The sequence below is a fragment of the Clarias gariepinus genome, chromosome 16 (genome assembly GCF_024256425.1).
Source record: "Clarias gariepinus isolate MV-2021 ecotype Netherlands chromosome 16, CGAR_prim_01v2, whole genome shotgun sequence".
Lineage (NCBI taxonomy): Eukaryota > Metazoa > Chordata > Actinopteri > Siluriformes > Clariidae > Clarias > Clarias gariepinus.
The window spans coordinates 19842876-19856658 of NC_071115.1; the positions used below are offsets into that span (position 1 = coordinate 19842876).

Here is a 13783-nt window from a genome sequence, read left to right on the forward strand (position 1 = left end):
TGGAACTGCCAGGCAGGAGGTCTAGAGGAAGACCAAAGAGGAGATTTATAGATGCAGTGAGAGAGGACATGAAGTTAGTTGGTGTGAGAGAAGAGGATGCAGAGGATAGGGTTAAATGGAGGCAAATGATTCGCTGTGGCGACCCCTGAAAGGGAACAGCCGAAAGACAAAGAAGAAGAAGAAGAAATTTCATATAACTCTCTGTTTATATGAAACAACTTTTAAGTTATTCAATTTAAGGGCTCAAAAATAAGTTAAAAATCATTTTTTTTTATTTTACTTGAGTGCAATAAATGTGTGAAGAATTGTGTGAGAGATCTGTTATCTCAATTTCCAGGGACAAAAATCATGATTCACATTATAGCAAGAATCGTGCAGCCCTAGTTCTATTGCATGAGCTTAGTTTTAACTTTCATTTACCAGAAGATGCTAATTTCAGCTGTCAATAACTTCTGATGTGTGGGAGTATTATAATACCGTTAAGTAATGAACACCCGTTTAATCATGCACTTATCCAATCAGCCAATCATATGGCAGCAGCACAATGCATAACCTCATGTGGTAAATTCATGTGGGCCTGTCACACGATTGGGCGAGCGAACGTGTGTACTCGTGTTCCTAATAAATTTTCCGATGTGTGGAAATAGTAAATACTGTCAAGTTTTATTTTTATAAGTTTTAAGTAACCCCAACCACAAAGCAGCTGTCGCTTTACATTGTGTACAATTCAGTTTTTATAAACGATGTTGGTTTATATTTGCTTTGCCTGACATAAATCCGTCTCTCAGCTATGATAAACGCAACGCTACACGCAGTCGTGTTTCCACTTTATAACGGCAGAGCTGATGTGTACGGTCTCTGTCTGCGAACTGCTTTAAATTAGCCGGGTGCGTATAGTCGCGCATGAATGAACCCACGTGACCAAACATCGTATGACGTCTGGCGTCGAAACAAGAGAAAGGGACATTAGCAAGAGGGACAACAGATCAGTATAACAACAGGGAAATAAACACATCGTATGCACGCGCTTGGACCCGGAGCCTCTCATTTCTCCCCAGAGCCGGGAGTCAGAAGAGTACTGGAGCGTCTTCTGTCACGCGGGTGAGTCAGGTCAAGGAGCGCATCGAAGAAGAAGAAGCAGCGCATTGTTGTAAATGCTGAGTGTGCACGCGCGCTGCCGCTTATATGCCCAGCAGCCGCGCGCGCTTTCCACCTGCTCTCCGCTAAATGCAGCTGATTCATCCGTTCACGCGGCGCTTCCGGCTGCCGGAGAGGAGAGGATCGGATCGGATCGGATCGGATCGGAGCGGCGAGATTTACCGAGCTGTGTCGCGGTTGTTACAGGAGGTTGTGGGGATTCCCTTTTTATCCTGTCGTTCAGCGCGAGCAGTAGGGAGGGAGGGAGGCGGCGGAGTGCATTTGCTCTGCGTGTGTGTAGTGACAGCTAGGGGGCTCGTGGTCGAGAGAGCGAGCGAGAGCGAGAGAGAGAGGGAAAAAAATGTGTAACCGGATCGGCGCGTTAGTTTGCTAGCTCATGCACGCGCGCAGCACACGAGCGCTGCTGTTTCATCAAATCTAACCGACGCTCCAGGGTTTAAAGAGCGCCATCAGGTAGGTAGATGCTGCCTCCTGCCGCGCTCTCTCTTTATCCGGGGTAGAATACACTAACCTGAGATTGACCGGCATCTGCCTTTATCAGGTGTGTGTGTGTGTGTGTGAATATGTAGGGGAAAGGGGACGCGGGTAGCGGTGTCAGATATTGCCATGGCGTTTCTTTCCGTTGTGATCAGCTGAAGGTTAATCAGCGCTTTACACTCCGATCGGATTCCATTGTTTGAGAGGCTGCGAGCTTCTTTTTCCCCCTTCCGTCTGCTGATTCATCATAACGATCAGGAATTAACGAGACGGATCGATGTCTATCCAAGCCTTCGATTCGACCATGATCGATCAGCTTATCCTTTAATAAGGTGATTTTATTTTTTTTGTCTCCTTTTACTCCGGATGATGCTGTCTTGTCATCCATTCTTTTTTTTTTTATAAACAAATGAAGAAGACCTGTTAGAATGCATTTCGATTTGTAGTTACTATGCGTCCTTCCTTTTCCTAATCGTGCCATTTTCACATGCTTCCTGTTATAGATCAAAAGTGACAAGCTTCTGGTTACCATAATGATGTGTATGATTTCTTTTTTTTGTTCTGTGTGTCTGTGTTTACTCTTAAGAATATGATAATCATAAAACATTCAGGAGCAACAGTCTCTCTCTCTCTCTCTCTCTCTCTGGTGACCACAGACTCTCAGTAGCTGCATTAACTCCCATCACTTTGCATCCCTCTCAATTAAGATGAATCTAATCTATTTTGAGCTTGCGGTTGCACTTAAAAGCTCAGGACCGGACACGCTGAGCTGTACTCCACACATTTAAAACAAGGGAAGTGTAACCCTTGCTGCCATCTTGGCATTGTGGTCTAAATAATAGTGTTTTTTCCCCAACCCAGTCATGTTTAACAAAATCATTCAAAATCAAGGTGTACAGAAGTCATAAAATGACCCTTTCATCTCAGATCAGCTGCATGCTCTTATCACGCTTGCATTGTTAAGGACACCCTTTTGTGTCAGGAGACCTGAGACACGTTCAGTAATTTCTCTTTCTCCTGCCACAGAAGGTAACAAGAACAGATGAGGGCCTTCTACGTGCAGCAGGGGGTGGTGTGGCTAGAAAACGAAGTGTGTGTGTGCGTTTGTGTGTGTGTATGGACTTGGATTTGAGAAAGGTAGGGGGTAGGGGGGTTGAATAGATGTTGGCCATTGGCTAAGAGATTTACGGTCCATCAGATCCAAGTGGCTACCATTTGACCAATCCCAGTGCATCGTGTGTGTATAGGCCTATATGTTGTTCCTGCTTCCTGATGCTCATTGGATAAGGTGTGTTCAGGCAGATAGATAGAAAGATGGGGGGGTTGTGGGGTGAGTTGATGAAACCAGGAGAAAGAGTTGAGCCCACAGAGAAAACGTCTTGGATGTCTGTTGCAGCATGTTTATAAGTTACTAGACCACAGAGAGTCCTTGGGAAATTGTGTTTGTTTAGATTGGGTGGGGCATGTCCTAAAAAGCAATCTGCATAGAGAATTGGGAGAGCCTAGAGCAAAATGCATGAAAAAAAAGTGAAAGAAAAAGAATTTTAAGGGGGTGTTGAAAGGGAGATGCTGATGATGAAACTCGCTGCAAGTGCGGACTTTCAGTGCTTCGCCCTGCGGAGTCGTATGTGCTTTAGCTGCAGATGCTGGATTTGGAAGAATGCTTCACTTGTGTTCATTTTACCTTCTGTTTTCTTTAGCAATTTTGTAGCATTTGTTAAGTAAATTGCTTATAATTTATAGTTTATTATAATTGTTATTTAGAAAAAGGAAACAATTTTGTAATATTTTGGAAATCTCTAGTTGTTTGAATTATGCATGTTTAAGTGATTAAGGGCTTTTAGAACAATTTTTAAAAACATTTACTCACTACAGTTGCATGCGATTGTTAGATTATTTTTTGCGTTTAATACAGTTATTTGCTTAAGACTATTTAGAATTATGTCTAATATGCTTTTATCATTTGAACAGTTTCACATTTGCCATTACTCCTAAATAATTAACATGTACACTGATAAACCAATTTATCCTAAATCTTGCTGTTTGGAGAACCGTTTTTCCAAGCTCTCCTACTTTTAGACTGATGAAATGCTATTAAATTGTAGCTTGCAGACAGGGTTTGGTATTTTCTGTCCATGAAATATAACACACAAGCATGAATCATGAATAAAATACTGGAGTAGCTGAGCATACCAAAGTAATATGTGATCACAGTTCATTGTGGCTAACCAAATGTACTTCTCTTTTCGAAGTAGAGCTGTGGTACATGTCGACCATTTTGCCAGCATGTGGGTTGAAAGCATAAATTTCTTTGCCAGGTCTGTTTGCTCTCTGCTTGAGGCAGAATATTTAAAAAAGAAAAAAAAGAAAGTGTTGTGAAAGCCTTGTATATCTCAGTGCACTTGAGAATCTGGAGGTTATCACAATGCACTGGGTCATGCTGGGTAGTTCAGCACTTTATTACCAGCAAGCCTCTTGCACCTTTACTTTAAAACTAAGGATCTACTCCCACTAATTTCAGGGATATAGGAAGAAGATTGAAGTCTTTTTTTGGTCTCCGAAAGCAAAGGGTCCCTTCCTCATGCGAAGGGCAGCAAGTTCTACAAAATCGATATGGCATGAAAAAAAAATGTGATTTTTATTTTATTTTTTATAACTATATCAAATGTTTGATGTAAGACCTGAATGTTATTATTGAAATCAAGTTTGAGTGCCAATTTTTACAGAAAGGAAAAATCTTTTTAGAGCTCTGTCTTGAAAGTCTGTGCCACAAACAACTCATGTCCTTCACCCACACAGCTCTCGTGTGAATACCTGGGGAACCTGCTACGAGTACAACCTCTCATTTGGAAACAAAGAGTACTGGTGGTGCCCTGACATCGCCCCTGCTGTCAGCTGCACCTGTAACGAATGACAGAGATACAATGTCTATCTTATTCCCTGAAAACGGCCCTTTTTTGCCATGTGAAACGATTGTATAATTTCTTCTCTCTCTCTTTCCATCGCTCTTATTTCACGCTCCGAGTATCTGCTACTTGATGGCTTCCCTGCGTTTCTAGCACTTAGTGTTTACTTCAATACATAAATTGATGCCAGCCTCCCTTCCTTACCCCGGCAGGCATCAGCAGAGCCTGATTTTTAATTCGCAGTTAAATGGCGCTCGACACACACAGCTTGTTTGATAATTGACTTCAGTCTACTGAAGGGAGGGGTGATTAGATTCGAATGTCATTGCTTGTGTGTGCGTGTGTATATATATATATATGAGGGTTCTTTTTTGTTGTTGTTGTTGTCGTTGTTATTGTTGATGTTCCTTTAGCATCTGACGGATGTACGGAACGGGGAGGGCTGGGTTTCACATTAATATCAGGTGCGGATCATGCATGAAATTAAATACAGAAAGTTGCCCGAGCGCTTGCTGATGGTCTGTCTTAATTAGCACGCTGCGTTTTCTTGGAGTTCTGAAACTATTCATGTAGAACTGGTATGTGAAGCTTAGCAGCTGACAAGGTTGCAACAGAGCAAAACGAGTTAGATGATATGTTGATTTCAGGATGATTGCTACTGATTGGTTTCAGATTTTTACTCCTAAATGCAGTTCAGAACCATTTTACACGTTTTAGCACCAAAAGATCAGCGTGGTAATTTAGCATAGCCTTTATTGTTTCAGATGGAACAAATTATTGGCCGGCAACAAGCAAAATTACTGGAGCTGGGTTAAACATCCTTCAACACAGTATTAAAATCTGGAAGGATAGTGCTGAACCATTAACTTCAAGAAATGTGGTTGGAAAAAAAAATCATTAATGTAGATCACTTAAACGCTTGCATATTGCAAATGTTCATGTTGGTCAAGTTGAATCATAAAAAATAACAGAATATCAAAATCACAGCTTTGTTTTAGAGCATTTTCACATGCATACTGTACTGAGAACTCGCACGATTGGGGCTAAACAGCTGTGTGATCATAAGAACAGAACTTGTTAGTGAGATTAATCAGTAAAAAAATTGCTTGGGAGCATAAAGGTTGGGCTTAGAAAAAGTTCATGTGGTTTGACCAGTTCAGATTGACTATTTCAGAACGATGGGTGTCTCAGAACAAGTGAAGCACACATCATGCATATAGCCGGGGGTTGCTACAATTGGTCAGGTCCAGGCTCAGCTACACTATGTCATATGGCAAAAAAAATGTAGTTAGCTGATGACCTGAATGTGTGACCAGGTTATCACAGGTTTTCTTCCCTGATGGCACAGGAATATTTCTGGACTCACATTGTGAAAAAGTTGTTCTGGGAGCATGAGTAATCATTTTCATACATGAATGTCATCACCACACTGCATGCTATAATTAAAGCTAAAGGCGGTCTAACAAAATATTAGTGTGAACAACGCTTTTATTTCTCCAGGCAGAGTATTATAGTATTAAATTACAAGGATAGCAGGAAAATGTTTTTATTTACTTGTGGTCTATAATATAGTAAAGGCCCAGGGTCAGTGTCAGTTTGCCATTTAGCATAGTGATGCTGGGTTTGTGATCCTGTATGCTGACACACAGTTTGGGATTATGCTGTTGAACATCCCCATCCTGAGCCATGAATGTCAACGGCCAGCCCTCACTATCAAGCTCAAGATGCTTATATTATTATTTTTTATTATTATTTTCCAACAAAACAGAAGATTACCAAACGTGCATTAGGGTGGTAAAATTTGTCAAATAATATTGTATTGATGATACTACTAAAGCATAAGTTCCCAACCCCGACTTTAAAGAATCCAAAACATCTCCCACAAGAATCCATTAGACCTAGGTCCAAGGCTACATCACTTTACTGTAGGTAGCTTAGTAGTGATGAACCACATTTACAATTTTGTCATCATCATTTGTATCTGTAGACCTTGAAAGTTCTTAATAGTATCTCAGACTTACAAGAGTGTCTGTTAGTAAGAAAATGATGTATTTTAGTTAGTTGAATTTCACAGGTCTTTAATTGGTGCCTTGGTTGTGGTCCTTGCTGAGATCAGGGTTTTTCCTCCCCCTCCTCTTTCTGAGCACCTCCAAATGTGTCGAGGGTGCATTTTTCACAAGGCTGCTTCTCTCCCTGTCTCTCTCTCTCTCTCTCTCTCTCTCTCTCTCTCTCTCTCTACTCAACAACCTCACTCAGCGCTTTGTATTTTCCTGTGGGTGTAATGTCTCTCCTCTGCAAGTAATCAACCCTGATTTGTCAGCGTTCTTCCTAGTGATTCATAAAAATTCAGCTTGCGTCTGCTTCACCTCCCCAAACCCCTTAGCACTGGTCCCCTGAGCCCCTGCACCCTTAACCGAGCAGCCACAAATGAGAGAAAAAATATTTAGGAAAGGCAAAGCATTAGTTCTTCTCAGGGGTAAGAGAAAGCAGTTCACCCCATCATCCTTGCCTGGATGATTGAAAGCTTTTTTCTCGAGCTTTGCTTAGAAACAAAAGGCCATTGAAGGGGCTGCTTTTAGGACGAACCAGTCCATCGCTGAGTGGTGGTATTACATTTGAGACTTTTTGATGTTGACCATCTCGACACTCAACAAACACAGGACAGAAATTCTTATTTGACTGTGCTCTTGATGTTTTGGATCCTTGAAGGAAATCATTTACTATGGAACTAAAATCAGGCTCTTCAGATGGTCAAAACTTTAATTTCAGTATTGCATTGTAAACCAAAAAATATAATCGGTGCAAAACACAATTACCCGGCACTTTCTGTACAACATTCAAGATTAATGTCAATTCAATTTTATTTGTATAGTGCTTTTAACAATTGTCATTGTCGCAAAGCAGCTTTACACCATCAAAAGAAATTGAGGAATTTATTACATACATGCTTGTACAATACAACAGTAGTGAAATACAATTTTAACGGCTTATTCATGCATCATGTTATCAAATCAGCCAATCACGTGGCAGCACGCATAAAAGCATACAGATGCAGGGCAAACATATTTATTTTTAGTTTTCGCATCAAACATCATAATGAGGAAATTTGTGACAGAAGGTTATCCTGACCACATGGAGTTAAACGTCTGTCTGCCAAGAACAAGACTCTGTGCCTACTGTAGATGGTCATACTGTAGGCTCGCTGAAATGAAACAGGTGGGAGAAAAAAAAACATGGCCTGATCTTTTTTCCAATCTTTAACTGTCCAGTTTCAGTGTGCAGGTGCGTGAATGAACAGGTGTACCTACACGCTATTCCTAAGTGCCTTAAGTGGTTGTGGTTAGTGTTAGTTTAAGTAGGAGCTCGCAAGTTGACAAAAAGGAACTGCTACAGTCTTGGTTTAAAAAAAAAATGCAGAAATAAGGAAAATATCTTTCTGTGGTATTCTTGAATTTGATTAGTTTTTTGGCATCACATTAATCACATTACTATTGTATTCATCCTATTATGGTAGGTGTTTGGTATAATAGGTATAATAGCAGAGAATCGCACTAAATACAGATCTCTCTGAAGAATAATTTCTCATAGTAATTTCAAGAGGTGAAATGACCTCAGATGGACAAGATGCTGCAACACTCTCTTATTAACCAGACTCTCTGCCAGTTTTCCTTTTTAAATTCTGCAAAACAACTGAAGTGTGATGTTGGCCCAAGTGAGGTTATGATCTCTGATCTCCATGGTCTCACTTTAGGCTTGATTTGCCTGCTAATTTTTCTTGAATAATACATTAATGTTGTCCAATGACGGCATTACATGTTTTAGGAGACAGTAGCTGCTTGAGCCAGGCCATATGGGTAGGTATGAATCTTTCCATGCATTAGATTTTTTAGAAACGTTATGAGATGTTTCCTTTAAATAATATGCAGTAATATATAGATCATATACAGGTGGTGTGTCGTAATGTCCTTTTATTCAAGTTCATCTTGAGTACGCCAGATTTAGACATGTCTCATCTTATAGTTGTTACAAATGACTCAGACGTCTGTGCCTACTTATTGTTTATGTAACCGTCCACTTTCACTCACTGTATCCAGGTCAGGGTCTGTTAGGTCCAGAGTCTGTACCAGAAACATGGGTCATGAGGTGGGAATACACCACAGACACACATGCATTTACATACACATTCCTTTAAACGTTCATTTAAACCAGACGAAACTCAGGCATGGACAGAATGTTGCGAAACACAGACAGTAACTGGAGCTTAGTATCGACCCTTGTGCTGTGAGGCAGTGTGCCATCATGCCTGTCTGAGAGCATCCAGTTTTGTTCAATTCTAGACTACAGGACTTGAAAAAGGTTTTTTGCCATACTGTCTTCATATTCAAATGGCAAGTTAAGGTGTCTGATTTTCTGTCTGATGTGTGAAATTTATATATTTATAGTTGGGAATTTATATAGAAGTTGTCAGTTTAAGTATTTGTTTACCTTTTAAAATTATTTTGATCATCAGATCATTTTGATTCATACATATTTTCTCACACATTTCATACTCATTTCCCAAATCTTCTTTTAAAACAACAATGACCATAGTTAAAAGTGCTAAACAAATAAAATTAAATTAAAGTTTCAGGTGAGAAATATTCTCTATCCTCTAAATGAGATGACTTATCCAGTTTTTGCGTATTGCATTTAATAGTTAAATATTGCAGATTTGCAGTTGCAATATGCCAAAATAATTACAATGTGATATATATATATATATATATATATATATATATATATATATATATATATATATATATATATATATATAAATCATAATACTATCCTAAGAGAATTTTAAAGTTGAAATAATAATCATAATAATAATAATAATAATCATAATAATCAGTCATTCAGCACCCAGAACACATTGTAACTGATATTCCAAGACTCCATGACATCATGGTGTAAAAGTGGGACGCAAGACCTTTTACTCGTCCTGACAGCGCCGCTATACACATTTCTTTATTATTTGTACAGTATTCTCTCTCTAAGCTATATTTAGCTTTACTAGTTGCTGTATCCTCGTGTTTGCTGTGGTAAATGCCACACCTATACTTCTTTTGTTGACAGCAACAGGGTGGAGGTCATCTCTGGGACAGACTTTAATTGGATTACATTGGGGAATTACTGTGTAGCACGAGTCCTCTGCTCTGTTTTTTTTTTTTTTTTTTTTTACTGATACTAGTACTAAAAGGAAGACCAGGTTGCTTAGCCTGTTTTACAACTGTCCTCTATACAACTGTATGTCCACTGTTGCACATACAGGGTGTGTGAAAAGGCACAGTCAGATACACACAGGTGCAGTGGGATGGATGAAGTCCAGAAGTGAACTGTTGGTGACCGTGTGTTTGGCAGCCAGTGCAGTGGTCTGAGTATGCTGAGCCAGCATACCCCTGTGTGTGTGTGTGTGTGTGTGTGTGTGTGTGTGTGTGTGTGTGTGTGTGTGTGGGGGGGGGGGGGGGGGGGGCGGGTGTGTGTGTGTGGGGGGGGGGGCTGGGTGTGTGTGTGTGGGGGGGGGCTGGGTGTGTGTGTGTGTGGGGGGGGGCTGGGTGTGTGTGTGTGTGGGGGGGGGCTGGGTGTGTGTGTGTGTGTGGGGGGGCTGGGTGTGTGTGTGTGTGTGGGGGGGCTGGGTGTTTTTATATCTATATGGATACTCGATGTCCTCACAAAGGTAGGATTATCTGCTATGATGAAATATGCATTTTTTTTTTTTTAATAATAAAAAATGTAAAAAAATCCAAAGGTTTTGGTCTTTTGGGTCAAAGGGATGTCCTGACAAGGGCAAGATGACAAGTGTGTGCGTGTGAGCGCAAAACCATGGTGCCACAACTGCTGGTTTGGCTTGTGTGATTCCACTCCTGCTGTGACCCAGCTGTATCATCTCCATCCAATACACTGTGAACACACACACACATACATGCCAGCTCACCACAGCCCATTAGATAAGCTTTCTCAAATACACATACACGAAAAACTAATATAAGTTTAGACAAACAGACCCTCAGACCTGCTCCGACAGCTGTAAGACCATCACAACAATGTGAAACCATAATTCTGTAATATCTTTGATTTAATAAATCCCCTTTCACTTTCAGATGATCACAAATAATACAGTTCTTTTTTAATGCCTGGAGCTGTTTTCCACTAGCGTAACTAGTCCCGGTGAAAGACATCCTCTATTTTCAGCTTTATTTTGATGCCACATTGAATTTGACTTCAGAAGCATCAGTGATTCACAGTGGCTCTGTGTGTGTGTGTGTGTGTGTGTTTGTGTGTGTGTGTGTGTGTGTGTGGTATTAAAGCTCATGTTAAATTGTGCAGCGAGTCTACCAGAAATGCTTTGCCAAATGTCAGAGTTTATTTTCTTAAAACCTTTTTTACATGGCTCAATTATTGCATTTGCTCTTTTCCTAATGTAAAAGGCATCATTAATATGATTAAATGACTGTTAATCTCGTATTTGTAACACCCAACATACTGTACATAGTCATTTTTATTGGACTTGTTGTAACCTGTTGTTATTGTGCACATTAGCCGCGTGCATATTTAGTGCACAGAGCCTGAAAAAAGGAATTAACGACCCTGATTAGTGATAATCTACTTTTTCATTCAATGTATTATAATAAATGTAAGGTACAGTATATGTGTAAAGACCATAAATAATCTCCATTTCATCTAATGTTTGTATACATTTCTTTGCCCCAGCAGACAGTCTTCCAGGTTAGTCAAGTGTGGCTCTCGTGGCATGACTACTACAAGTAAGGGAAACAAAGCCCTGAAGGCAAGTGTCAACAGCTTATTTATGTTTCCTGGTTTCCTGTAATATTCGATTTGTCAGGTCTTTCACTTAAATCGTCCTTGTCCTCACCTCTGTTAAGGTGAAGCGGGAGCCAGGCGAGAATGGCACGAGCCTTACGGACGATGAGCTAGTGTCGATGTCGGTGCGAGAGCTGAACCAACACCTGCGCGGCCTGACCAAGGAGGAGATTGCACAACTCAAGCAGCGGCGGCGCACGCTGAAAAACCGCGGCTATGCCGCCAGCTGTCGCGTCAAGCGCGTCACACAGAAGGAAGAACTGGAGAAGCAAAAAGCTGAGCTACAGCAAGAGGTCGAGAAACTCGCATCTGAGAACGCCAGCATGAAGGTGGAGCTTGACGTGCTGCGCTCCAAGTATGAGGCGTTGCAAAGCTTCGCCAGGACTGTGGCACGCAGCCCTGTACCAGCTGCCAGGGGCGCAATCACGCCAATCATCGTACCAGGCAAGGTGGCAGCCACGAGCGTCATCACCATCGTCAAGTCCAAAACAGAGGCACGCTCGTAATGCACAATGCCTTTGGTCAGTGAATCATTATCAAGCACAGATCTGCGATGCCTACTTTAAACAATACAGCGGTTAAATATGCTCTGCCTAGCGGTGGGGTGTATGGTGAGTTTTGGTTGTAAACCTCCATTAAGGCCTTCCTGGTTTCGCTTAACTGTGTTTTTTTTTTATTTTTTTTTATACATTATACATTCCCAGATTCAGCACAACCTTCTATGCACCATAGTAAGGATTATAAGTCCATAATACAGAAAAAAAACTTAAGGTTACTTAAAAAACTTAAAAAACTTTAAATATTTTATTAAAAGTATGTACACTAATGTGGCATTCGGAAATTGAAAGCAAAACTTTTTTACTAGCTGCGAATTTGTATATTTCTTTATTTATCAGTAAATGTCCCAGTATATACCCCTGACAAACCTGATTCTACCATAACGAGTGCTCAATTAGCTGAGTCAGGTGGGAAAGGGCAGGCAAACCTGGCACAGGTTAAACAAAGGTGCGAATGGGACAATGCAGGCCTGCAAACTAGCCACTCAATTTGGTTTGCACCATATGTGTGACATTGCACTGAGAGTTTTGTTTACTGATATTTAGCAACCTGGTAATTCCTTGGTATAATAGGAAAAATATCAGATTCACATTGTTTTCCTTTTTCAGATCCCTGTGCTTGATATTATCCACTGACCGCCTCCCAGACGGGGTTAGAAAAGGCCTTCATGGTCTTGCAAGTGATGATGAAATCAACTAATGACAGAATGTGTCAGAATAAAAAAAACAACATCTTCTATGTACCTTAAAGGAGGCAATTATGGGGGTTAATGGTAGTTTTCAGACATTACAGTTGCTGAGTCAGACCCCGCTTTAAATTTGCGTAAAAGTCGAGTACTAAAATGAAATTATTTTATTAGAAATTTGTTTTCTGGGCCCGAAGTATTTTCATTTCAGTCCTAGCTCAAATTAAACTTCCGTTCACATTAAGCTGCTCTGCTAAAATTGGTGTCATTGTGAAAACCAAATGATTGAACTCTATCTTAATTTCTGCAATTGTACTATTCCGTTAATAAAATGTCTGTGGAAATTGGAAAGAAAGGGGGTAGGTTAACATTCTGACCCTCAGCAAATGCAATAGGATGAAAAACCATAAACTCCCATTCTTGCCTTTAATAGAATGTTGGGGGAAATATCCAATTAATACAAATTGTCCATTATTTTAGACATAGCTGATCAGCTACGACATGTTTTCATCTGCCTCTTTATTTTTGTTCTGGTGCTCCATCGTTAACACAAGAACTAAGCAATGGTGATGTATGGCCACCCTTTTGCATCATACAAACTTCGTGCTTGAATTATGACACACTCGTCTGAAACAGTCAGTTAAAATAATACAATCTGTAAGGCTTCCTGAAGGACGCCTTTGCTTTTATTTTGGTCAAGTTTTTTTGTTTCTCATTTTCAGTCCAGTCTCTGTACCTGAGCAGCTTCAGAGGGATGATTGTGTTTGTTAAGCCACACCTATGTGACCTATGAATCATTTAAGCAAAAAAAAACATCTAACTAAAAGCATGATCCAGTGAGAAACAGGTGCAGATGATGATCAGGCCATTGATTAGTATATTGGTGATGCTGAATGCTAAGTGGTTGGAACAGATGAGAGGGGAAATGGGGCTGCTGGTGAGATTTTTACATAAGAAAACATTTATATATATATATATATATATATATATATATATATATATAAAAAAAATCATCCATTTCTTTCATTTATTCCACATTATTTAATTTAATTTAATAAAATTTGGGAAATGATGGGTGACTTAAGCCTCTACACTACTGTATGTTTCATATATACCATGTAAGACAAACGTGATTTCA

At 40.2% G+C, this 13783-nt stretch overlaps 1 protein-coding gene across 2 annotated transcripts; it reads left to right on the forward strand.

Moving 5' to 3' along the window:
* Positions 1-1018: 1018 nt before the first annotated feature.
* Positions 1019-12077, forward strand: mafga (v-maf avian musculoaponeurotic fibrosarcoma oncogene homolog Ga). 2 transcript variants are annotated; one of them, XM_053515128.1, is made up of 3 exons: positions 1019-1101; positions 11295-11367; positions 11465-12077. In XM_053515128.1, exons 1-3 carry the CDS (start codon positions 1019-1021, stop codon positions 11906-11908), a joined length of 600 nt encoding a protein of 199 aa, XP_053371103.1. In that variant the 3' UTR covers positions 11909-12077. The 2 variants fall into 2 exon arrangements, with proteins under 2 accessions (XP_053371103.1, XP_053371104.1); XM_053515129.1 differs by lacking the exon at positions 1019-1101 and adding an exon at positions 1564-1611.
* Positions 12078-13783: the final 1706 nt, after the last annotated feature.